The sequence below is a fragment of the Scyliorhinus torazame genome, chromosome 13 (assembly GCF_047496885.1).
Source record: "Scyliorhinus torazame isolate Kashiwa2021f chromosome 13, sScyTor2.1, whole genome shotgun sequence".
NCBI lineage: Eukaryota > Metazoa > Chordata > Chondrichthyes > Carcharhiniformes > Scyliorhinidae > Scyliorhinus > Scyliorhinus torazame.
Genome location: NC_092719.1, coordinates 223,828,517 through 223,854,061, shown reverse-complemented (window position 1 = coordinate 223,854,061; position 25,545 = coordinate 223,828,517). Strand labels below are relative to the sequence as shown.

General features: G+C 54.0%; 1 protein-coding gene across 3 annotated transcripts in view; it reads right to left on the bottom strand.

The window, feature by feature from the left end:
* The window catches only part of uroc1 (urocanate hydratase 1), a 247,599-nt gene that overhangs the window by 134,474 nt on the left and 87,580 nt on the right, over positions 1-25,545 (bottom strand). For all 3 annotated transcript variants that reach the window (XM_072473093.1, XM_072473094.1, XM_072473095.1), the window contains one exon: positions 3,541-3,684. In XM_072473093.1, coding sequence (XP_072329194.1) covers positions 3,541-3,684 — 144 coding nt within the window. The remainder of the gene's footprint in view (positions 1-3,540; positions 3,685-25,545) is intronic.

Sequence of the window (25,545 nt, the reverse complement as noted above, 5' to 3'; positions counted from 1 at the left end):
TCAGGTTGGCGGAGGCGCCAGTGTCCAGGCGGCAAGTTATCGGCGATCGGTTGACCGTCAGGTTGGCACACCATTCATCACCCGTATTGATCGTGTTAACTTGGTTCCCATCAATGACCGCAACACGGAAGGCGTCTCGGTCATCTGTGTCACCGGTCGGGATGTCGTCTGGGCAAGATTCGTAATGGGGAGGCTGAATGGTCCGCACGTCCCTGCGAGGTTGTCGGAGTTGTGGAAGATTGACAGGTTGAGCTGCTCGACAGCGGGCAGCGTAGTGGCCCACTTTGCCACAGCGTAGACATTGTCGGGTTCTTACGGGACATTGCCGCTTTAAATGTGCAGCTCCACAGTTGCCACACATCATGGCATCATGACGTTCGTTGCGCCACTGCGCATGTGCAATTCGGTCTTGCGCGGGCGCGCCTGCGCATCACGTCCCTCAGTGTTGCCGTAGGTTTTGGCGCGCACAAGCGCAGGAGGCCTCGAAAAGCGCGCAAAATGGCCGACGTCGTCCGGGCCGCGGGCCGGGAGGAACTCGATTGCCTGGACCCGTTCGGCCTCGTGGGGCACCTGGCTCGCCGATCCGGCCACGTAAGGACCCCGCCGCGCCAATTTGGTCGCCTGAAATTGTGCATAGCGGCTAGTCGCGTTTTCGTGCAGCACACGGGCTTCGATTGCGGAGGCTAAGGTGAGGCCTTTTATTTTTAAAAGCTGCTGGCGTAGGCTGCCCGAGGCGACCCCAAAACGATCTGGTCCCGGATCATGGGCTCTGAGGTGGTGTCGTAACCGCTGGACTGCGCAAGGATGCGGAGATGGGTGAGGAATGACTGAAAGAGCTCATCCTTACCTTGCAGGCGCTGCTGGAAGACATACCTCTCGAAGCTCTCGTTGACCTCAACGTTGAAGTGTTGGTCGAGCTTGTGAAGGACCGTCTTGTATTTGGATTTGTCCTCGCCTTCCGCGAACACCAGGGAGTTGTAGACATGGATGGCGTGCTGCCCTGCGGTGGTGAGGAGGATGGCGATCTTTCTGGTGTCCGAGGCGCTCTCTCTTTCGTTGGCTTCCAGAAAGAGCTGGAAGCGCTGATTGAACAGCTTCCAATTTACGCCGAGGTTCCCAGCGACTTGCAGCGGCTGCGGTGTGTTGACGGTGTCCATGGCGCAGGATGGCAGATTTGTGGGTAGGTGTCAAATCACTCCTGGTACCATGAAGTGTTGGGTACTCTGACACACAGATGAACCAACACGGTTGCGAATGGTACAACGCAGTTTTATTTCAATGAACTATTAACATATTAAACTCTGGGATTCAGCCCATGGTAAACCTCTGAGTGGCTGGCAGTGAGGTCTGTGCCCTGAGCCCTCGCCTGCTCGGGTGCCCAGGAAGTGTCGTGTTCCCTGCTTTGTACTGTGTATGCTCTTGTCCGTGATTGGCTGTCGTGTTTTGTGTGTTGATTGGCCCGTTGATCTGTCCATCATTATGTGTGTATGTATGTGCTGTGATGTTCACCTGAATATCATGACAAAGGTCACCAGTACAAGATCTGGGTGTACCAGCAGATCACCTACACTTTAGAGACTTGTAGATTCATCAGTCCTGTAGACTTATGTAATGCTAACTAAACATGAAATTGTATTGTAAATAGATAAATGTCTTTGGAAGGAGGTAAAGTATGATTAAAAAGAAAGGGGGAGTGTTGTAATATGCTTTTAATGGATTGCAGCATGACATCACGAGAAGGGAAGTGTGTCACTAAATCCAGGTCTCAGTTCACGTTTTCTTTGAGCAGAACACTCAGCCCAGCTCTGCTACTTTCAAACTTTGTTCCTTTGTGTGAATGTTCTCATGTGCTTAGTCTAACTAAATGAACCCACAACATGTTTAGCCAATCCTTTATGATTGCTGCCTTTACATCATTATAGAAACATACCAAACATTTCCCAGAAGTACGCAGAGTGGGCAGACTATGACATTAATCATTGATCTGTCACCAATGCTGCCATTTTAGAAAAACAGGTTTTAACCCGCGTCCACTCTTAACCTTACACAGCCGAACGCATATTCAACATGTCTGATTGAGGGAGGAGGTTAAAAGGGCCCAGAGATTAGAGAAAGACCAGGATCCTTGATTTCCCTTGCTGGACCTCAGAGCGAGGTGGGGGAAGGGGTGACGATCAGAGGGCTGCTTTGTCCTGGAAGGTGTCTGGTTTCTTATGTGTTGTTGGAGCTGCGCTCACCCAGGCAAGTGGGGAGTATTCCATCACACTTTGTGCCTTGTAGATGGTGAACAGGTTTTGTGGAGTCAGTCAGTGAGTTATTTGTTACAGAATTCCCAGCCTCTATCCTGCCCTTGTCGTTGCAGAATTTACCTGGCTAGTCCAGCTAAGTTTCGGGTCAATGGTAACACCCAGAATGTTGATGGTGGGAGGTTCAGCGATGGTAATGTCATTGGCTGACACAGGAAAATGGTTAAATTCCCTCGAGTTGGAGATAGTCATTGTCCGGCACTTTTGTGGCATGAATGTTGTCCAGGTCTTGCTGCACGCTGGCACGGACTGCTTCAATATCCAAAGAAGTTACAAATGGAACAGAACAATGCACATTCATCAATGACCAGCCCCATTTCTCACTTAATGATGGAGGGTCATTGGAGAGAAGATTATTGGACGGAAGGTTATTGAAGCGAAGGCCATTGGGGAAAAGGTGATCAGAGAGAAGGTTATTTGAGGGAAGGTCATTGGATGGAATGTCATTGGAGGGAAGGATATTGGAGGGAAGGTTATTGGAGGGAAGGTTATTTAAGGACATTTATTGGAGGGAAGGTCTTGGATGGAATGTCATTGGAGGGAGGGTCATTGGAGGGAAGATCATTGGAGGGAAGGTTATTGGAGGGAAGGTTATTGGAGGGAAGGTTATTGGTGGGTTGGTTATTGGAGGGAAGGTTATTGGAGGGAAGGTTATTGGAGGGAAGGTCATTGGAGGGAAGGTCATTGGTGGGAAGGTTATTGGAGGGTAGGTTATTGGAGGGAAGGTTATTGGAGGGAAGGTCATTGGAGGGAGGGTTATTGGAGGGTAGGTCATTGGTGGGAAGGTTATTGGAGGGAAGGTCATTGGTGGGAAGGTTATTGGAGGGTAGGTTATTGGAGGGAAGGTCATTGGTGGGAAGGTCATTGGCGGGAAGGTTATTGGAGGGAAGGTTATTGGAGGGAAGGTCATTGGAGGGAGGGTTATTGGAGGGTAGGTCATTGTTGGGAAGGTTATTGGAGGGAAGGTCATTGGTGGGAAGGTTATTGGAGGGTAGGTTATTGGAGGGAAGGGTATTGGAGGGTAGGTTATTGGAGGGTAGGTTATTGGAGGGTAGGTTATTGGAGGGTAGGTTATTGGAGGGAAGGTTATTGGAGGGTAGGTTATGTTAGAGATGGTCACTCTGGGTAGGTAGAAAAATGTCTCTCCATCCCCTGTCTCTCCCAGTTTATTAGTGTTTTCTCAGAGCAGGTTAGACAAGATGTTGGTGGCACAGAGCACAGGAAATGGGCTCACCTCTGCTATCACTCCCACACAGCCAATGATGGCCGCTGCCTTGGCCTGTGCACCGCTCATTCCGCCTAGTCCTGATGTCACAAATACTTTGCCGCTTAGGTTGTCTAAACCCAGGTAGCGTCGGCCTGCATTCAATACTGTCAGCTGAAACACAAACAGATACAGACTCAAACACTTTAACACACTCAATTTGATCTTAGCATTATATTTGTTGCTCATAACTTGGTGCTCTGACTGTGGCATTGTGGGAATGTCACTGGGCTACTAACCCAGCAGCCAAAGCTAATGGTCCGGGGACATGGCCTCGAATCCCACCAATTAATTTAAAAAACCTGGAATTGAATTTGTTTGAGTAAACCATTGTCGATTGCTGTAAAAACCCGTCTGGTTCACTAATGCCTCTTGCGGGAAGTAAATCTGCCGTCTTCACCTGGTCTGGCCTACACGTGACTCCAATTCAGCAAGAATGTGGTTGACTATTAATTGTTCACAGGGCAATTCGGGATGGGCAACGATGCTGACCTTGCCAGCGAAGCCCACAGCCGGTGACAGAATTCCGAGTCAGCCGGAGACATGAAGATCACGAATAAAAGAAACAACCATGAGTGTTAGACACCTCAAAGTGCTTTACAGTGAAGACCTCTGTATGAGTGGCGGATATCTGAGCAGACCAGGGTTTAAATATGTTGCTGGCGAGACAGGTGTGAAGGGGGGGTTCAGCGATGATACCTCTTAAAACTGAATCGTTGGCATGCCACTAGAGTAGCTTTACACAAGTTATTTTATGAAGGATTGAGATGAATTATCGGACCGGGTAATCATTATTAACCATTAAACATGTATTTTTAGGACATAGCAGTAATAAGTAATCAATAGTGAAACAATCCAGGGTGCTGGTTCTGTTGTTCTGTTTCTCACAAACAATCAGCAAAGGCTGCTGGGATTGTACACAGCTGTCAGGATGAGGATCAATCATGCGCTGCTTGTGATTCTATTGGATAAGTTTAAACACTGCTTGCGATTCTATTGGATAAGTTTAAACACTGCTCGCAATTCTATTGGATAAGTTTAAACACTGCTTGTGATTCTATTGGATAAGTTTAAACACTGCTCGCAATTCTATTGGATAAGTTTAAACACTGCTTGTGATTCTATTGGATAAGTTTAAACACTGCTCGCAATTCTATTGGATAAGTTTAAACACTGCTTGCGATTCTATTGGATAAGTTTAAACACTGCTTGCGATTCTATTGGATAGGTTTAAAAGTAGCAGCTTCAGAGATTTGATCGCGTCCAACTGGGGTGGGCTATTGATTTTTGAACGTTGTGCAACTACTGTGTTCGGGTCTTTGTTCGGCAGAACAGGTCTTGGCCGATATCCAGTCTGTTCTCCGTGTACACGTAACCAGCTTAATTGAATAAGCCATCTTTGTCCAGGTTGTCGTGTTTGTACCTCTCGGTACTGAGCTGAGTCACAGGGGATAACCCCACGTGGAAGCTGACTCAATACACAGATATTGAAACTGCTCCTAAATCAAGTTGATTAAGGGATACAGCTGGATAGAGGCCATTAAAATCCACGGAAAAAATAGATGAATAATTGAAGCAGTTAACGATAGCTGTTCTAGAGCTGGATCCAGAAGGAAGCAAAGTCATGAGTTCAGTAAACGGCGAAACAAGGGAAAATATATCAGTCATGACTTAATGGGTTGCAATCTCTCTCAAATCTAACTCAGGAGGTTCTGGTATCAGGTCTTATGCTAGGGATCTGAACACAACCCAGGTCAATACACGCAGTGCAGTACTGAGGGAGTGCTGCACTGTCAGAGGGTCAGTACTGAGGGAGTGCTGCACTGTCAGAGGGTCAGTACTGAGGGAGTGCTGCACTGTCAGAGGGTCAGTCCTGAAGGAGTGCTGCACTGTCAGACGGTCAGTGCTGAGGGAGTGCCGCACTGTCAGAGGGTCAGTACTGAGGGAGTGCCGCACTGTCAGAGGGTCAGTACTGAGAGAGTGCCGCACTGTCAGAGGGTCAGTACTGAGGGAGTGCCGCATTGTCAGAGGGTCAGTACTGAGGGAGTGCTGCACTGTCAGAGGGTCAGTACTGAGGGAGTGCTGCACTGTCGGAGGGTCAGTACTGAGGGAGTGCTGCACTGTCAGAGGGTCAGTACTGAGGGAGTGCCGCACTGTCAGAGGGTCAGTACTGAGGGAGTGCTGCACTGTCAGAGGGTCAGTACTGAGTCAGTGCTGCACCGTCAGAAGGTCAGTACTGAGGGAGTGTTGCACTGTCAGAGGGTCAGTACTGAGGGAGTGCCGCACTGTCAGAGGGTCAGTACTGAGAGGCAGTGCTGCATTGTCAGAAGGTCAGGACTGAGGGAGTGCTGCACTGTCAGAGGGTCAGTACTGAGGGAGTGCCGCACTGTCAGAGGGTCAGTATTGAGGAAGTGCTGCACTGTGACAGGGTCAGTACGGAGGGAGTGCTGCACTGTCAGAGGGTCAGTATTGAGGGAGTGCTGCACTGTGACAGGGTCAGTACGGAGGGAGTGCTGCACTGTCAGAGGATCAGTATTGAGGGAGTGCTGCACTGTGAGAGGGTCAGTACTGAGGGAGTGCTGCACTGTCAGAGGGTCAGTACTGAGGGAGTGCCGCACTGTCAGAGGGTCAGTACTGAGGGAGTGCTGCATTGTCAGAGGGTCAGTATTGAGGAAGTGCTGCACTGTGACAGGGTCAGTACGGAGGGAGTGCTGCACTGTCAGAGGGTCAGTATTGAGGGAGTGCCGCACTGTCAGAGGGTCAGTACTGAGGGAGTGCTGCACTGTCAGAGGGTCAGTACTGAGGGAGTGCTGCACTGTCAGAGGGTCAGTACTGAGGGAGTGCTGCACTGTCAGAGGGTCAGTACTGAGAGGCAGTGCTGCATTGTCAGAGGGTCAGTATTGAGGGAGTGCTGCACTGTGAGAGGGTCAGTACTGAGGGAGTGCTGCACTGTCAGAGGGTCAGTACTGTGGGAGTGCTGCACTGTCAGAGGGTCAGTACTGAGAGAGTGCTGCATTGTCAGAGGGTCAGTACTGAGAGAGTGCCGCACTGTCAGAGGGTCAGTACTGAGGGAGTGCCGCACTGTCAGAGGGTCAGTACTGAGGGAGTGCCGCACTGTCAGAGGGTCAGTACTGAGGGAGTGCCGCACCGTCAGAGGGTCAGTACTGAGGGAGTGCTGCATTGTCAGAGGATCAGTACAAAGGGAGTGCTGCACTGTCAAAGGGTCAGTACTGAGGGAGTGCCGCACTGTCAGAGGGTCAGTACTGAGGGAGTGCTGCATTGTCAGAGGATCACTACTGAGGGAGTGCTGCACTGTCAGAGGGTCAGTACTGAGGGAGTGCCGCACTGTCAGAGGGTCAGTACTGAGGGAGTGCCGCACTGTCAGAGGGTCAGTACTGAGGGAGTGCTGCACTGGCAGAGGGTCAGTACTGAGGGAGTGCCGCACTGTCAGAGGGTCAGTACTGAGAGGCAGTGCTGCATTGTCAGAGGGTCAGTATTGAGGGAGTGCTGCACTGTCAGAGGGTCAGTACTGAGGGAGTGCTGCACTGTCAGAGGGTCAGTACTGAGGGAGTGCTGCGCTGTCAGAGGGTCAGTACTGAGGGAGTGCTGCACTGTCAGAGGGTCAGTACTGAGGGAGTGCTGCACTGTCACAGGGTCAGTACTGAGGGAGTGCCGCACTGTCAGAGGGTCAGTACTGAGAGAGTGCTGCACTGTCAGAGGGTCAGTACTGAGGGAGTGCTGCACTGTCAGAGGATCAGTACTGAGGGAGTGCTGCAATGTCAGAGGGTCAGTACTGAGAGAGTGCCGCACTGTCAGAGGGTCAGTACTGAGGGAGTGCCGCACTGTCACAGGGTCAGTACTGAGGGAGTGCCGCACTGTCAGAGGGTCAGTACTGAGGGAGTGCTGCACTGTCAGAGGGTCAGTACTGAGGGAGTGCTGCACTGTCAGAGGGTCAGTACTGAGGGAGTGCTGCACTGTCGGAGGGTCAGTACTGAGGGAGTGCTGCACTGTCAGAGGGTCAGTACTGAGGGAGTGCTGCACTGTCAGAGGGTCAGTACTGAGAGAGTGCTGCACTGTCAGAGGGTCAGTACTGAGGGAGTGCCGCACTGTCAGAGGGTCAGTACTGAGGGAGTGCCGCACTGTCAGAGGGTCAGTACTGAGGGAGTGCCGCACTGTCAGAGGGTCAGTACTGAGGGAGTGCTGCACTGTCAGAGGGTCAGTACTGAGGGAGTGCTGCACTGTCAGAGGGTCAGTACTGAGGGAGTGCTGCACTGTCAGAGGGTCAGTACTGAGAGAGTGCTGCACTGTCAGAGGGTCAGTACTGAGGGAGTGCTGTACTGTCAGAGGGTCAGTACTGAGGGAGTGCTGCACTGTCAGAGGGTCAGTACTGAGGGAGTGCTGCACTGTCAGAGGGTCAGTACTGAGGGAGTGCTGCACTGTCAGAGGGTCAGTTCTGAGGGAGTGCCGCACTGTCACAGGGTCAGTACTGAGGGAGTGCTGCACTGTCAGAGGGTCAGTACTGAGGGAGTGCTGCACTGTCAGAGGGTCAGTACTGAGGGAGTGCTTCACTGTCAGAGGGTGAGTACTGAGGGAGTGCTGCACTGTCAGAGGGTCAGTACTGAGGGAGTGCCGCACTGTCAGAGGGTCAGTACTGAGAGAGTGCCGCACTGTCAGAGGGTCAGTACTGAGGGAGTGCCGCATTGTCAGAGGGTCAGTACTGAGTGAGTGCTGCACTGTCAGAGGGTCAGTACTGAGGGAGTGCTGCACTGTCGGAGGGTCAGTACTGAAGGAGTGCTGCACTGTCAGAGGGTCAGTACTGAGGGAGTGCCGCACTGTCAGAGGGTCAGTACTGAGGGAGTGCTGCACTGTCAGAGGGTCAGTACTGATTCAGTGCTGCACTGTCAGAGGGTCAGTACTGAGGGAGTGCTGCACTGTCAGAGGGTCAGTACTGAGGGAGTGCCGCACTGTCAGAGGGTCAGTACTGAGAGGCAGTGCTGCATTGTCAGAGGGTCAGTATTGAAGGAGTGCTGCACTGTGAGAGGGTCAGTACTGAGGGAGTGCTGCATTGTCAGAGGGTCAGTATTGAGGAAGTGCTGCATTGTGAGAGGGTCAGTACTGAGGGAGTGCTACACTGTCAGAGGGTCAGTATTGAGGGAGTGCCGCACTGTCAGAGGGTCAGTACTGAGGGAGTGCTGCACTGTCAGAGCGTCAGTACTGAGGGAGTGCTGCACTGTCAGAGGGTCAGTACTGAGGGAGTGCTGGACTGTCAGAGGGTCAGTACTGAGAGGCAGTGCTGCATTGTCAGAGGGTCAGTATTGAGGGAATGCTGCACTGTGAGAGGGTCAGTACTGAGAGAGTGCTGCACTGTCAAAGGGTTAGTACTGAGGAAGTGCCGCACTGTCAGAGGGTCAGTACTGAGGGAGAGCCGCACTGTCAGAGGGTCAGTACTGAGGGAGTGCTGCAATATCAGAGGGTCAGTACTGTGGGAGTGCTGCCCTGTCAGAGGGTCAGTATTGAGGGAGTGCTGCACTGTCAGAGGGTCAGTACTGATTCAGTGCTGCACTGTCAGAGGGTCAGTACTGAGGGAGTGCTGCACTGTCAGAGGGTCAGTACTGAGGGAGTGCCGCACTGTCAGAGGGTCAGTACTGAGAGGCAGTGCTGCATTGTCAGAGGGTCAGTATTGAGGGAGTGCTGCACTGTGAGAGGGTCAGTACTGAGGGAGTGCTGCATTGTCAGAGGGTCAGTATTGAGGAAGTGCTGCATTGTGAGAGGGTCAGTACTGAGGGAGTGCTACACTGTCAGAGGGTCAGTATTGAGGGAGTGCCGCACTGTCAGAGGGTCAGTACTGAGGGAGTGCTGCACTGTCAGAGGGTCAGTACTGAGGGAGTGCTGCACTGTCAGAGGGTCTGTACTGAGGGAGTGCTGGACTGTCAGAGGGTCAGTACTGAGAGGCAGTGCTGCATTGTCAGAGGGTCAGTATTGAGGGAGTGCTGCACTGTGAGAGGGTCAGTACTGAGAGAGTGCTGCATTGTCAGAGGGTCAGTACTGAGAGAGTGCCGCACTGTCAGAGGGTCAGTCCTGAGGGAGTGCCGCACTGTCAGAGGGTCAGTACTGAGGGAGTGCCGCACTGTCAGAGGGTCAGTATTGAGGGAGTGCCGCACCGTCAGAGGGTCAGTTCTGAGGGAGTGCTGCATTGTCAGAGGATCAGTACTGAGGAAGTGCTGCACTGTCAAAGGGTTAGTACTGAGGGAGTGCCGCACTGTCAGAGGGTCAGTACTGAGGGAGAGCCGCACTGTCAGAGGGTCAGTACTGAGGGAGTGCTGCAATATCAGAGGGTCAGTACTGTGGGAGTGCTGTCCTGTCAGAGGGTCAGTATTGAGGGAGTGCTGCACTGTGATAGGGTCAGTACTGAGGGAGTGCTGCACTGTCAGAGAGTCAGTACTGAGGGAGTGCCGCACTGTCAGAGGGTCAGTACTGAGGGAGTGCTGCACCGTCAAAGGGTCAGTACTGAGGGAGTGCCGCACTGTCAGAGGGTCAGTACTGAGGGAGTGCCGCACCGTCAGAGGGTCAGTACTGAGGGAGTGCTGCATTGTCAGAGGATCAGTACTGAGGGAGTGCTGCACTGTCAAAGGCTCAGTACTGAGGGAGTGACGCACTGTCAGAGGGTCAGTACTGAGGGAGTGCCGCACTGTCAGAGGGTCAGTACTGAGGGAGTGCTGCATTGTCAGAGGATCAGTACTGAGAGGCAGTGCTGCATTGTCAGAGGGACAGTACTGAGGGTGTGCCGCACTGTCAGAGGATCAGTACTGAGGGAGTGCTGCACTGTCAGAGGGTCAGTACTGAGGGAGTGCCGCACTGTCAGAGGGTCAGTACTGAGGGAGTGCTGCATTGTCAGAGGATCAGTACTGAGAGGCAGTGCTGCATTGTCAGAGGGTCAGTACTGAGGGAGTGCTGCATTGTCAGAGGGTGAGTACTGAGGGAGTGCTGCACTGTCAGAGGGTCAGTACTGAGGGAGTGCCGCACTGTCAGAGGGTCAGTACTGAGAGAGTGCCGCACTGTCAGAGGGTCAGTACTGAGGGAGTGCCGCATTGTCTGAGGGTCAGTACTGAGGGAGTGCTGCACTGTCAGAGGGTCAGTACTGAGGGAGTGCTGCACTGTCGGAGGGTCAGTACTGAGGGTGTGCTGCACTGTCAGAGGGTCAGTACTGAGGGAGTGCCGCACTGTCAGAGGGTCAGTACTGAGGGAGTGCTGCACTGTCAGAGGGTCAGTACTGAGTGAGTGCTGCACTGTCAGAGGGTCAGTACTGAGGGAGTGCTGCACTGTCAGAGGGTCAGTACTGAGGGAGTGCCGCACTGTCAGAGGGTCAGTACTGAGAGGCAGTGCTGCATTGTCAGAGGGTCAGTATTGAGGGAGTGCTGCACTGTGAGATGGTCAGTACAGAGGGAGTGCTGCATTGTCAGAGGGTCAGTATTGTGGAAGTGCTGCACTGTGAGAGGGTCAGTACTGAGGGAGTGCTGCACTGTCAGAGGGTCAGTATTGAGGGAGTGCCGCACTGTCAGAGGGTCAGTACTGAGGGAGTGCTGCACTGTCAGAGGGTCAGTACTGAGGGAGTGCTTCACTGTCAGAGGGTCAGTACTGAGGGAGTGCTGCACTGTCAGAGGGTCAGTACTGAGAGGCAGTGCTGCATTGTCAGAGGGTCAGTATTGAGGGAGTGCTGCACTGTGAGAGGATCAGTACTGAGGGAGTGCTGCACTGTCAGAGGGTCAGTATTGAGGGAGTGCCGCACTGTCAGAGGGTCAGTACTGAGGGAGTGCTGCATTGTCAGAGGGTCAGTACTGACAGAGTGCCGCACTGTCAGAGGGGCAGTACTGAGGGAGTGCCGCACTTTCAGAGGGTAGGTACTGAGGGTGTGCCGCACCGTCAGAGGGTCAGTACTGAGGGAGTGCTGCATTGTCAGAGGATCAGTACTGAGGGAGTGCTGCACTGTCAAAGCGTCAGTACTGAGGGAGTGCTGCACTGTCAGAGGGTCAGTATTGAGGGAGTGCTGCACTGTGAGAGGGTCAGTACTGAGGGAGTGTTGCACTGTCAGAGGGTCAGTACTGAGGGAGTGCCGCAGTGTCAGAGGGTCAGTACTGAGGGAGTGCTGCACTGTCAAAGGGTCAGTACTGATGGAGTGCCGCACTGTTAGAGGGTCAGTACTGAGGGAGTGCCGCAACGTCAGAGGGTCAGTACTGAGGGAGTGCTGCATTGTCAGAGGATCAGTACTGAGGGATTGCTGCACTGTCAAAGGGTCAGTACTGAGGGTGTGCCGCACTGTCAGAGGGTCAGTACTGAGGGAGTGCTGCATTGTCAGAGGGTCAGTACTGAGAGGCAGTGCTGCATTGTCAGAGGGACAGTACTGAGGGTGTGCCGCACTGTCAGAGGGTCAGTACTGAGGGAGTGCTGCATTGTCAGAGGATCAGTACTGAGGGAGTGCTGCATTGTCAGAGGATCAGTCCTGAGAGGCAGTGCTGCATTGTCAGAGGGACAGTACTGAGGGAGTGCCGCACAGTCAGAGGGTCAGTACTGAGGGAGTGCTGCACTGTCAGAGGGTCAGTATTGAGGAAGTGCTGCACTATACAGCGAGAGGACACCTCAGAGGGCAGTGAGGCTATATGGGTAGAGATCAGGAATAAGAAGGGTGCAGTCACAATGTTGGGGGTATACTACAGGCCTCCCAACAGCCAGCGGGAGATAGAGGAGCAGATAGGTAGACAGATTTTGGAAAAGAGTAAAAACAACAGGGTTGTGGTGATGGGAGACTTCAACTTCCCCAATATTGACTGGGACTCACTTAGTGCCAGGGGCTTAGACGGGGCAGAGTTTGTAAGGAGCATCCAGGAGGGCTTCTTAAAACAATATGTAAACAGTCCAACTAGGGAAGAGGCGGTACTGGACCTGGTATTGGGGAATGAGCCCGGCCAGGTGGTAGATGTTTCAGTAGGGGAGCATTTCGGTAACAGTGACCACAATTCAGTAAGTTTTAAAGTACTGGTGGACAAGGATAAGAGTGGTCCGAGGATGAATGTGCTAAATTGGGGGAAGGCTAATTATAACAATATTAGGCGGGAACTGAAGAACATAGATTGGGGGCGGATGTTTGAGGGCAAATCAACATCTGACATGTGGGAGGCTTTCAAGTGTCAGTTGATAGGAATACAGGACAGGCATGTTCCTGTGAGGAAGAAAGATAAATACGGCAATTTTCGGGAACCTTGGATGACGAATGATATTGTAGGCCTCGTCAAAAAGAAAAAGGAGGCATTTGTCAGGGCTAAAAGGCTGGGAACAGACGAAGCCTGTGTGGCATATAAGGAAAGTAGGAAGGAACTTAAGCAGGGAGTCAGGAGGGCTAGAAGGGGTCATGAAAAGTCATTGGCAAATAGGGTTAAGGAAAATCCCAAGGCTTTTTACACTTACATAAAAAGCAAGAGGGTAGCCAGGGAAAGGGTTGGCCCACTGAAGGATAGGCAAGGGAATCTATGTGTGGAGCCAGAGGAAATGGGCGAGGTACTAAATGAATACTTTGCATCAGTATTCACCAAAGAGAAGGAATTGGTAGATGTTGAGTCTGGAGAAGGGGGTGTAGATAGCCTGGGTCACATTGTGATCCAAAAAGACGAGGTGTTGGGTGTCTTAAAAAATATTAAGGTAGATAAGTCCCCAGGGCCGGATGGGATCTACCCCAGAATACTGAAGGAGGCTGGAGAGGAAATTGCTGAGGCCTTGACAGAAATCTTTGGATCCTCGCTGTCTTCAGGGGATGTCCCGGAGGACTGGAGAATAGCCAATGTTGTTCCTCTGTTTAAGAAGGGTGGCAGGGATAATCCCGGGAACTACAGGCCGGTGAGCCTTACTTCAGTGGTAGGGAAATTACTGGAGAGAATTCTTCGAGACAGGATCTACTCCCATTTGGAAGCAAATGGACGTATTAGTGAGAGGCAGCACGGTTTTGTGAAGGGGAGGTCGTGTCTCACTAACTTGATAGAGTTTTTCGAGGAGGTCACTAAGATGATTGATGCAGGTAGGGCAGTAGATGTTGTCTATATGGACTTCAGTAAGGCCTTTGACAAGGTCCCTCATGGTAGACTAGTACAAAAGGTGAAGTCACACGGGATCAGGGGTGAACTGGCAAGGTGGATACAGAACTGGCTAGGCCATAGAAGGCAGAGGGTAGCAATGGAGGGATGCTTTTCTAATTGGAGGGCTGTGACCAGTGGTGTTCCACAGGGATCAGTGCTGGGACCTTTGCTCTTTGTAGTATATATAAATGATTTGGAGGAAAATGTAACTGGTCTGATTAGTAAGTTTGCAGACGACGCAAAGGTTGGTGGAATTGCGGATAGCGATGAGGACTGTCTGAGGATACAGCAGGATTTAGATTGTCTGGAGACTTGGGCGGAGAGATGGCAGATGGAGTTTAACCTGGACAAATGTGAGGTAATGCATTTTGGAAGGGCTAATGCAGGTAGGGAATATACAGTGAACGGTAGAACCCTCAAGAGTATTGAAAGTCAAAGAGATCTAGGAGTACAGGTCCACAGATCACTGAAAGGGGCTACACAGGTGGAGAAGGTAGTCAAGAAGGCATACGGCATGCTTGCCTTCATTGGCCGGGGCATTGAGTATAAGAATTGGCAAGTCATGTTGCAGCTGTATAGAACCTGAGTTAGGCCACACTTGGAGTATAGTGTTCAATTCTGGTCGCCACACTACCAGAAGGATGTGGAGGCTTTAGAGAGGGTGCAGAAGAGATTTACCAGAATGTTGCCTGGTATGGAGGGCATAAGCTATGAGGAGCGATTGAATAAACTCGGTTTGTTCTCACTGGAACGAAGGAGGTTGAGGGTCGACCTGATAGAGGTATACAAAATTATGAAGGGCATAGACAGAGTGGATAGTCAGAGGCTTTTCCCCAGGGTAGAGGGGTCAATTACTAGGGGGCATAGGTTTAAGGTGAGAGGGGCAAAGTTTAGAGTAGATGTACGAGGCAAGTTTTTTACGCAGAGGGTAGTGGGTGCCTGGAACTCACTACCGGAGGAGGTAGTGGAGGCAGGGACGATAGGGACATTTAAGGGGCATCTTGACAAATATATGAATAGGATGGGAATAGAAGGATACGGACCCAGGAAGTGTAGAAGATTGTAGTTTAGTCGGTCAGTATGGTCGGCACGGGCTTGGAGGGCCGAAGGGCCTGTTCCTGTGCTGTACATTTCTTTGTTCTTTGTTCTTTGTGAGAGGGTCAGTACTGATGGAGTGCTGCACTGTCAGAGGGTCAGTATTGAGGGAGTGCCGCACTGTCAGAGGGTCAGTACTGAGGGAGTGCTGCACTGTCAGAGGGTCAGTACTGAGGGAGTGCTGCACTGTCAGAGGGTCAGTACTGAGGGAGTGCTGCACTGTCAGAGGGTCAGTACTGAGAGGCAGTGCTGCATTGTCAGAGGGTCAGTATTGAGGGAGTGCTGCACTGTGAGAGGATCAGTACTGAGGGAGTGCTGCACTGTCAGAGGGTCAGTACTGAGGGAGTGCTGCACTGTCAGAGGGTCAGTACTGAGGGAGTGCTGCACTGTCAGAGGGTCAGTACTGAGAGAGTACTGCATTGTCAGAGGGTCAGTACTGAGAGAGTGCCGCACTGTCAGAGGGTCAGTACTGAGGGAGTGCCGCACTGTCAGAGGGTCAGTACTGAGGGAGTGCCGCACTGTCAGAGGGTCAGTACTGAGGGAGTGCCGCACCGTCATAGGGTCAGTACTGAGGGAGTGCTGCATTGTCAGAGGATCAGTACTGAGGGAGTGCTGCACTGTCAAAGCGTCAGTACTGAGGGAGTGCCGCACTGTCAGAGGGTCAGTACTGAGGGAGTGCCGCACTGTCAGAGGGTCAGTACTGAGGGAGTGCTGCACTGTCAGAGGGTCAGTACTGAGGGAGTGCTGCACTGCCAGAGGGTCAGCACTATGGGAGTGCTGCACTGTCAGAGGGTCAGTACTGAGGGACTGCTGCACTGTCAGAGGGTCAGTACTGAGGGAGTGCCGCACTGTCAGAAGGTCAGTACTGAGGGAGTGCTGCACTGTCAGAGGGTCAGTACTGAGAGAGTGCTGCACAGTCAGAGGGTCAGTATTGAGGGAGTGCCGCACTGTCAGAGGGTCAGTACTGAGGGAGTGCTGCACTGTCAGAGGGACAGTATTTAGGGAGTGCCGCACTGTCAGAGGGTCAGTACTGAGGGAGTGCCGCACTGTCAGAGGGTCAGTATTGAGGGAGTGCCGCACTGTCAGAGGGTGAGTACTGAGGGAGTGCTGCACTGTCAGAGGGTCAGTACTGAGGGAGTGCCGCACTGTCAGAGGGTCAGTACTGAGGGAGTGCTGCACTGTCAGAGGGTCAGTACTGAGGGAGTGCCGCACTGTCAGAGGGTCAGTACTGAGGGAGTGCCGCACTGTCAGAGGGTCAGTACTGAGGGAGTGCTGCACTGTCAGAGGGTCAGTACTGAGGGAGTGCTGCACTGTCAGAGGGTCAGTACTGAGGGAGTGCCGCACTGTCAGAGGGTCAGTACTGAGGGAGAGCTGCACTGTCAGAGGTTCAGTATGAGGGAGTGCCGCACTGTCAGAGGGTCAGTACAGAGGGAGTGCCGCACTGTCAGAGGGTCAGTACTGAGGGAGTGCTGCACTGTCAGAGGGTCAGTACTGTGGGAGTGCTGCACTGCCAGAGGGGCAGCACTGAGGGTGTGCTACACTGTCAGAGGGTCAGTACTGAGGGAGCCCTGCACTGTCAGAGGGTCAATACTGAGGGAGTGCTGCACTGTCAGCGGGTCAGTCCTGAGGCAGTGCTGCACTGTCAGAGGGTCAGTACTGAGGGAGTGCCGCACTGTCAGAGGGTCAGTACTGACGGAGTGCCGCACTGTCAGAGGGTCAGTACTGAGGGAGTGCTGCACTGTCAGAGGGTCAGTACTGAGGGAGTGCTGCACTGTCAGAGGGTCAGTCCTGAGGGAGTGGTGCACTGACAGAGGGTCAGTACTGAGGCAGTGCTGCCCTGCCAGAGTGTCAGTACGGAGGGAGTGCTGCACTGTGAGAGGGTCAGTACTGAGGGAGTGCTGCACTGTCAGTGGGTCAGTACTGAGGGAGTGCTGCACTGTCAGAGGATCAGTACTGAGAGGCAGTGCTGCATTGTCAGAGGGACAGTACTGAGGGTGTGCCGCACTGTCAGAGGGTCAGTACTGAGGGAGTGCCGCACTGTCAGAGGGTCAGTACTGAGGGAGTGCTGCATTGTCAGAGGATCAGTACTGAGAGGCAGTGCTGCATTGTCAGAGGGTCAGTACTGAGGGAGTGCTGCACTGTCAAAGGGTTAGTACTGAGGGAGTGCCGCACTGTCAGAGGGTCAGTACTGAGGGCGAGCCGCACTGTCAGAGGGTCAGTACTGAGGGAGTGCTGCAATATCAGAGGGTCAGTACTGTGGGAGTGCTGCCCTGTCAGAGGGTCAGTATTGAGGGAGTGCTGCACTGTGATAGGGTCAGTACTGAGGGAGTGCTGCACTGTCAGAGAGTCAGTACTGAGGGAGTGCCGCACTGTCAGAGGGTCAGTACTGAGGGAGTGCTGCACCGTCAAAGGGTCAGTACTGAGGGAGTGCCGCACTGTCAGAGGGTCAGTACTGATGGAGTGCCGCACCGTCAGAGCTTCAGTACTGAGGGAGTGCTGCATTGTCAGAGGATCAGTACTGAGGGAGTGCTGCACTGTCAAAGGCTCAGTACTGAGGGAGTGACGCACTGTCAGAGGGTCAGTACTGAGGGAGTGCCGCACTGTCAGAGGGTCAGTACTGAGGGAGTGCTGCATTGTCAGAGGGTGAGTACTGAGGGAGTGCTGCACTGTCAGAGGGTCAGTACTGAGGGAGTGCCGCACTGTCAGAGGGTCAGTACTGAGAGAGTGCCGCACTGTCAGAGGGTCAGTACTGAGGGAGTGCCGCATTGTCAGAGGGTCAGTACTGAGGGAGTGCTGCACTGTCAGAGGGTCAGTACTGAGGGAGTGCTGCACTGTCGGAGGGTCAGTACTGAGGGAGTGCTGCACTGTCAGAGGGTCAGTACTGAGGGAGTGCCGCACAGTCAGAGGGTCAGTACTGAGGGAGTGCTGCACTGTCAGAGGGTCAGTACTGAGTCAGTGCTGCACTGTCAGAGGGTCAGTACTGAGGGAGTGCTGCACTGTCAGAGGGTCAGTACTGAGGGAGTGCCGCACTGTCAGAGGGTCAGTACTGAGAGGCAGTGCTGCATTGTCAGAGGGTCAGTATTGAGGGAGTGCTGCACTGTGAGATGGTCAGTACAGAGGGAGTGCTGCATTGTCAGAGGGTCAGTATTGTGGAAGTGCTGCACTGTGAGAGGGTCAGTACTGAGGGAGTGCTGCACTGTCAGAGGGTCAATATTGAGGGAGTGCCGCATTGTCAGAGGGTCAGTACTGAGGGAGTGCTGCACTGTCAGAGGGTCAGTACTGAGGGAGTGCTTCACTGTCAGAGGGTCAGTACTGAGGGAGTGCTGCACTGTCAGAGGGTCAGTACTGAGAGGCAGTGCTGCATTGTCAGAGGGTCAGTATTGAGGGAGTGCTGCACTGTGAGAGGATCAGTACTGAGGGAGTGCTGCACTGTCAGAGGGTCAGTACTGAGGGAGTGCCGCACTGTCAGAGGGTCAGTACTGAGGGAGTGCTGCACTGTCAGAGGGTCAGTACTGAGAGAGTGCTGCATTGTCAGAGGGTCAGTACTGACAGAGTGCCGCACTGTCAGAGGGTCAGTACTGAGGGAGTGCCGCACTGTCAGAGGGTCAGTACTGAGGGAGTGCCGCACCTTCAGAGGGTAGGTACTGAGGGTGTGCCGCACCGTCAGAGGGTCAGTACTGAGGGAGTGCTGCATTGTCAGAGGGTCAGTACTGAGGGAGTGCTGCACTGTCAAAGCGTCAGTACTGAGGGAGTGCCGCACTGTCAGAGCGTCAGTACTGAGGGAGAGCCGCACTGTCAGAGGGTCAGTACAGAGGGAGTGCTGCACTATCAGAGGGTCAGTACTGTGGGAATGCTGCACTGTCAGAGGGTCAGTATTGAGGGAGTGCTGCACTGTGAGAGGGTCAGTACTGAGGGAGTGTTGCACTGTCAGAGGGTCAGTACTGAGGGAGTGCTGCACTGTCAGAGGGTCAGTACTGAGGGAGTGCTGCACTGTCAGAGGGTCAGTACTTAGGGAGTGCCGCACTGTCAGAGGGTCAGTACTGAGGGAGTGCTGCACTGTCAGAGGGTCAGTACTGAGGGAGTGCCGCACTGTCAGAGGGTCAGTACTGAGGGAGTGCTGCACTGTCAGAGCTTCAGTACTGAGTGAGTGCTGCACTGTCAGAGGGTCAGTACTGAGGGAGTGCTGCACTGTCAGAGGGTCAGTACTGAGGGAGTGCCGCACTGTCAGAGGGCCAGTACTGAGAGGCAGTGCTGCATTGTCAGAGGGTCAGTATTGAGGGAGTGCCGCACTGTCAGAGGGTCAGTACTGAGGGAGTGTTGCATTGTCAGAGGGTCAGTATTGAGGAAGTGCTGCCCTGTGAGAGGGTCAGTACTGATGGAGTGCTGCACTGTCAGAGGGTCAGTATTGAGGGTGTGCCGCACTGTCAGAGAGTCAGTACTGAGGGAGTGCTGCACTGTCAGAGGGTCAGTTCTGAGGGAGTGCTGCACTGTCAGAGGGTCAGTACTGAGGGAGTGCTGCACTGTCAGAGGGTCAGTACTGAGAGGCAGTGCTGCATTGTCAGAGGGTCAGTATTGAGGGAGTGCTGCACTGTGAGAGGATCAGTACTGAGGGAGTGCTGCACTGTCAGAGGGTCAGTATTGAGGGAGTGCTGCACTGTCAGAGGGTCAGTACTGAGGGAGTGCTGCACTGTCAGAGGGTCAGTACTGAGAGAGTACTGCATTGTCAGAGGGTCAGTACTGAGAGAGTGCCGCACTGTCAGAGGGTCAGTACTGAGGGAGTGCCGCACTGTCAGAGGGTCAGTACTGAGGGAGTGCCGCACTGTCAGAGGGTCAGTACTGAGGGAGTGCCGCACCGTCATAGGGTCAGTACTGAGGGAGTGCTGCATTGTCAGAGGATCAGTACTGAGGGAGTGCTGCACTGTCAAAGCGTCAGTACTGAGGGAGTGCCGCACTGTCAGAGGGTCAGTACTGAGGGAGTGCCGCACTGTCAGAGGGTCAGTACTGAGGGAGTGCTGCACTGTCAGAGGGTCAGTACTGAGGGAGTGCTGCACTGCCAGAGGGTCAGCACTATGGGAGTGCTGCACTGTCAGAGGGTCAGTACTGAGGGACTGCTGCACTGTCAGAGGGTCAGTACTGAGGGAGTGCCGCACTGTCAGAAGGTCAGTACTGAGGGAGTGCTGCACTGTCAGAGGGTCGGTACTGAGAGAGTGCTGCACAGTCAGAGGGTCAGTATTGAGGGAGTGCCGCACTGTCAGAGGGTCAGTACTGAGGGAGTGCTGCACTGTCAGAGGGACAGTATTTAGGGAGTGCCGCACTGTCAGAGGGTCAGTACTGAGGGAGTGCCGCACTGTCAGAGGGTCAGTATTGAGGGAGTGCCGCACTGTCAGAGGGTGAGTACTGAGGGAGTGCTGCACTGTCAGAGGGTCAGTACTGAGGGAGTGCCGCACTGTCAGAGGGTCAGTACTGAGGGAGTGCTGCACTGTCAGAGGGTCAGTAATGAGGGAGTGCCGCACTGTCAGAGGGTCAGTACTGAGGGAGTGCCGCACTGTCAGAGGGTCAGTACTGAGGGAGTGCTGCACTGTCAGAGGGTCAGTACTGAGGGAGTGCCGCACTGTCAGAGGGTCAGTACAGAGGGAGTGCTGCACTATCAGAGGGTCAGTACTGTGGGAGTGCTGCACTGTCAGAGGGTCAGTATTGAGGGAGTGCTGCACTGTGAGAGGGTCAGTACTGAGGGAGTGTTGCACTGTCAGAGGGTCAGTACTGAGGGAGTGCCGCAGTGTCAGAGGGTCAGTACTGAGGGAGTGCTGCACTGTCAAAGGGTCAGTACTGATGGAGTGCCGCACTGTTAGAGGGTCAGTACTGAGGGAGTGCCGCACCGTCAGAGGGTCAGTACTGAGGGAGTGCTGCATTGTCAGAGGATCAGTACTGAGAGGCAGTGCTGCATTGTCAGAGGGACAGTACTGAGGGTGTGCCGCACTGTCAGAGGGTCAGTACTGAGGGAGTGCTGCATTGTCAGAGGATCAGTACTGAGAGGCAGTGCTGCATTGTCAGAGGGTCAGTACTGAGGGAGTGCTGCACTGTCAAAGGGTCAGTACTGAGGGAGTGCCGCACTGTCAGAGGGTCAGTACTGAGGGAGTGCTGCACTGTCAGAGGGTCAGTACTGAGGGAGTGCTGCACAGTCAGAGGGTCAGTACTGAGGGAGTGCCGCACTGTCAGAGGGTCAGTACTGAGGGAGTGCTGCATTGTCAGAGGATCAGTCCTGAGAGGCAGTGCTGCATTGTCAGAGGGACAGTACTGAGGGAGTGCCGCACAGTCAGAGGGTCAGTACTGAGGGAGTGCTGCACTGTCAGAGGGTCAGTACTGAGGGAGTGCTGCACTGTCAGAGGGTCAGTACTTAGGGAGTGCCGCACTGTCAGTGGGTCAGTACTGAGGGAGTGCTGCACTGTCAGAGGGTCAGTACTGAGGGAGTGCCGCACTGTCAGAGGGTCAGTACTGAGGGAGTGCTGCACTGTCAGAGCTTCAGTACTGAGTGAGTGCTGCACTGTCAGAGGGTCAGTACTGAGGGAGTGCTGCACTGTCAGAGGGTCAGTACTGAGGGAGTGCCGCACTGTCAGAGGGTCAGTACTGAGAGGCAGTGCTGCATTGTCAGAGGGTCAGTATTGAGGGAGTGCCGCACTGTCAGAGGGTCAGTACTGAGGGAGTGCTGCATTGTCAGAGGGTCAGTATTGAGGAAGTGCTGCACTGTGAGAGGGTCAGTACTGATGGAGTGCTGCACTGTCAGAGGGTCAGTATTGAGGGAGTGCCGCACTGTCAGAGGGTCAGTACTGAGGGAGTGCTGCACTGTCAGAGGGTCAGTACTGAGGGAGTGCTGCACTGTCAGAAGGTCAGTACTGAGGGAGTGCTGCACTGTCAGAGGGTCAGTACTGAGAGGCAGTGCTGCATTGTCAGAGGGTCAGTATTGAGGGAGTGCTGCACTGTGAGAGGATCAGTACTGAGGGAGTGCTGCACTGTCAGAGGGTCAGTACTGAGGGAGTGCTGCACTGTCAGAGGGTCAGTACTGAGGGAGTGCTGCACTGTCAGAGGGTCAGTACTGAGAGAGTACTGCATTGTCAGAGGGTCAGTACTGAGAGAGTGCCGCACTGTCAGAGGGTCAGTACTGAGGGAGTGCCGCACTGTCAGAGGGTCAGTACTGAGGGAGTGCCGCACTGTCAGAGGGTCAGTACTGAGGGAGTGCCGCACCGTCATAGGGTCAGTACTGAGGGAGTGCTGCATTGTCAGAGGATCAGTACTGAGGGAGTGCTGCACTGTCAAAGCGTCAGTACTGAGGGACTGCCGCACTGTCAGAGGGTCAGTACTGAGGGAGTGCCGCACTGTCAGAGGGTCAGTACTGAGGGAGTGCTGTACTGTCAGAGGGTCAGTACTGAGGGAGTGCTGCACTGCCAGAGGGTCAGCACTTTGGGAGTGCTGCACTGTCAGAGGGTCAGTACTGAGGGACTGCTGCACTGTCAGAGGGTCAGTACTGAGGGAGTGCCGCACTGTCAGAAGGTCAGTACTGAGGGAGTGCTGCACTGTCAGAGGGTCAGTACTGAGAGAGTGCTGCACAGTCAGAGGGTCAGTATTGAGGGAGTGCCGCACTGTCAGAGGGTCAGTGCTGAGGGAGTGCTGCACTGTCAGAGGGACAGTATTTAGGGAGTGCCGCACTGTCAGAGGGTCAGTACTGAGGGAGTGCCGCACTGTCAGAGGGTCAGTATTGAGGGAGTGCCGCACTGTCAGAGGGTGAGTACTGAGGGAGTGCTGCACTGTCAGAGGGTCAGAACTGAGGGAATGCCGCACTGTCAGAGGGTCAGTACTGAGGGAGTGCTGCACTGTCAGAGGGTCAGTACTGAGGGAGTGCCGCACTGTCAGAGGGTCAGTACTGAGGGAGTGCCGCACTGTCAGAGGGTCAGTACTGAGGGAGTGCTGCACTGTCAGAGGGTCAGTACTGAGGGAGTGCTGCACTGTCAGAGGGTCAGTACTGAGGGAGTGCCGCACTGTCAGAGGGTCAGTACTGAGGGATGGCTGCACTGTCAGAGGTTCAGTATGAGGGAGTGCCGCACTGTCAGAGGGTCAGTACAGAGGGAGTGCCGCACTGTCAGAGGGTCAGTACTGAGGGAGTGCTGCACTGTCAGAGGGTCAGTACTGTGGGAGTGCTGCACTGCCAGAGGGGCAGCACTGAGGGAGTGCTACACTGTCAGAGGGTCAGTACTGAGGGAGCCCTGCACTGTCAGAGGGTCAATACTGAGGGAGTGCTGCACTGTCAGCGGGTCAGTCCTGAGGCAGTGCTGCACTGTCAGAGGGTCAGTACTGAGGGAGTGCCGCACTGTCAGAGGGTCAGTACTGACGGAGTGCCGCACTGTCAGAGGGTCAGTACTGAGGGAGTGCTGCACTGTCAGAGGGTCAGTACTGAGGGAGTGCTGCACTGTCAGAGGGTCAGTCCTGAGGGAGTGGTGCACTGACAGAGGGTCAGTACTGAGGCAGTGCTGCCCTGCCAGAGTGTCAGTACGGAGGGAGTGCTGCACTGTGAGAGGGTCAGTACTGAGGGAGTGCTGCACTGTCAGTGGGTCAGTACTGAGGGAGTGCTGCACTGTCAGAGGATCAGTACTGAGAGGCAGTGCTGCATTGTCAGAGGGACAGTACTGAGGGTGTGCCGCACTGTCAGAGGGTCAGTACTGAGGGAGTGCTGCATTGTCAGAGGATCAGTACTGAGAGGCAGTGCTGCATTGTCAGAGGGTCAGTACTGAGGGAGTGCTGCACTGTCAAAGGGTCAGTACTGAGGGAGTGCCGCACTGTCAGAGGGTCAGTACTGAGGGAGTGCTGCACTGTCAGAGGGTCAGTACTGAGGGAGTGCCGCACTGTCAGAGGGTCAGTACTGACGGAGTGCTGCACTGTCAGAGGGTCAGTACTGAGTGAGTGCTGCACTGTCAGAGGGTCAGTACTGAGGGAGTGCTGCACGGTCAGAGGGTCAGTACTGAGGGAGTGCCGCACTGTCAGAGGGTCAGTACTGAGAGGCAGTGCTGCATTGTCAGAGGGTCAGTATTGAGGGAGTGCTGCACTGTGAGAGGGTCAGTACTGAGGGAGTGCTGCATTGTCAGAGGGTCAGTATTGAGGAAGTGCTGCACTGTGAGAGGGTCAGTACTGATGGAGTGCTGCACTGTCAGAGGGTCAGTATTGAGGGAGTGCCGCACTGTCAGAGGGTCAGTACTGAGGGAGTGCTGCACTGTCAGAGGGTCAGTACTGAGGGAGTGCTGCACTGTCAGAGGGTCAGTACTGAGGGAGTGCTGCACTGTCAGAGGTTCAGTACTGAGAGGCAGTGCTGCATTGTCAGAGGGTCAGTATTGAGGGAGTGCTGCACTGTGAGAGGATCAGTACTGAGGCAGTGCTGCACTGTCAGAGGGTCAGTACTGAGGGAGTGCTGCACTGTCAGAGGGTCAGTACTGAGGGAGTGCTGCACTGTCAGAGGGTCAGTACTGAGAGAGTACTGCATTGTCAGAGGGTCAGTACTGAGAGAGTGCCGCACTGTCAGAGGGTCAGTACTGAGGGAGTGCCGCACTGTCAGAGGGTCAGTACTGAGGGAGTGCCGCACTGTCAGAGGGTCAGTACTGAGGGAGTGCCGCACCGTCATAGGGTCAGTACTGAGGGAGTGCTGCATTGTCAGAGGATCAGTACTGAGGGAGTGCTGCACTGTCAAAGCGTCAGTACTGAGGGAGTGCCGCACTGTCAGAGGGTCAGTACTGAGGGAGTGCCGCACTGTCAGAGGGTCAGTACTGAGGGAGTGCCGCACTGTCAGAGGGTCAGTACTGAGGGAGTGCTGCACTGTCAGAGGGTCAGTACTGAGTGAGTGCTGCACTGTCAGAGGGTCAGTACTGAGGGAGTGCTGCACTGTCAGAGGGTCAGTACTGAGGGAGTGCCGCACTGTCAGAGGGTCAGTACTGAGAGGCAGTGCTGCATTGTCAGAGGGTCAGTATTGAGGGAGTGCTGCACTGTGAGAGGGTCAGTACTGAGGGAGTGCTGCAATGTCAGAGGGTCAGTATTGAGGAAGTGCTGCACTGTGAGAGGGTCAGTACTGATGGAGTGCTGCACTGTCAGAGGGTCAGTATTGAGGGAGTGCCGCACTGTCAGAGGGTCAGTACTGAGGGAGTGCTGCACTGTCAGAGGGTCAGTACTGAGGGAGTGCTGCACTGTCAGAGGGTCAGTACTGAGGGAGTGCTGCACTGTCAGAGGTTCAGTACTGAGAGGCAGTGCTGCATTGTCAGAGGGTCAGTATTGAGGGAGTGCTGCACTGTGAGAGGATCAGTAATGAGGGAGTGCTGCACTGTCAGAGGGCCAGTACTGAGGGAGTGCTGCACTGTCAGAGGGTCAGTACTGACGGAGTGCTGCACTGTCAGAGGGTCAGTACTGAGAGAGTACTGCATTGTCAGAGGGTCAGTACTGAGAGAGTGCCGCACTGTCAGAGGGTCAGTACTGAGGGAGTGCCGCACTGTCAGAGGGTCAGTACTGAGGGAGTGCCGCACTGTCAGAGGGTCAGTACTGAGGGAGTGCCGCACCGTCATAGGGTCAGTACTGAGGGAGTGCTGCATTGTCAGAGGATCAGTACTGAGGGAGTGCTGCACTGTCAAAGCGTCAGTACTGAGGGAGTGCCGCACTGTCAGAGGGTCAGTACTGAGGGAGTGCCGCACTGTCAGAGTGTCAGTACTGAGGGAGTGCTGCACTGTCAGAGGGT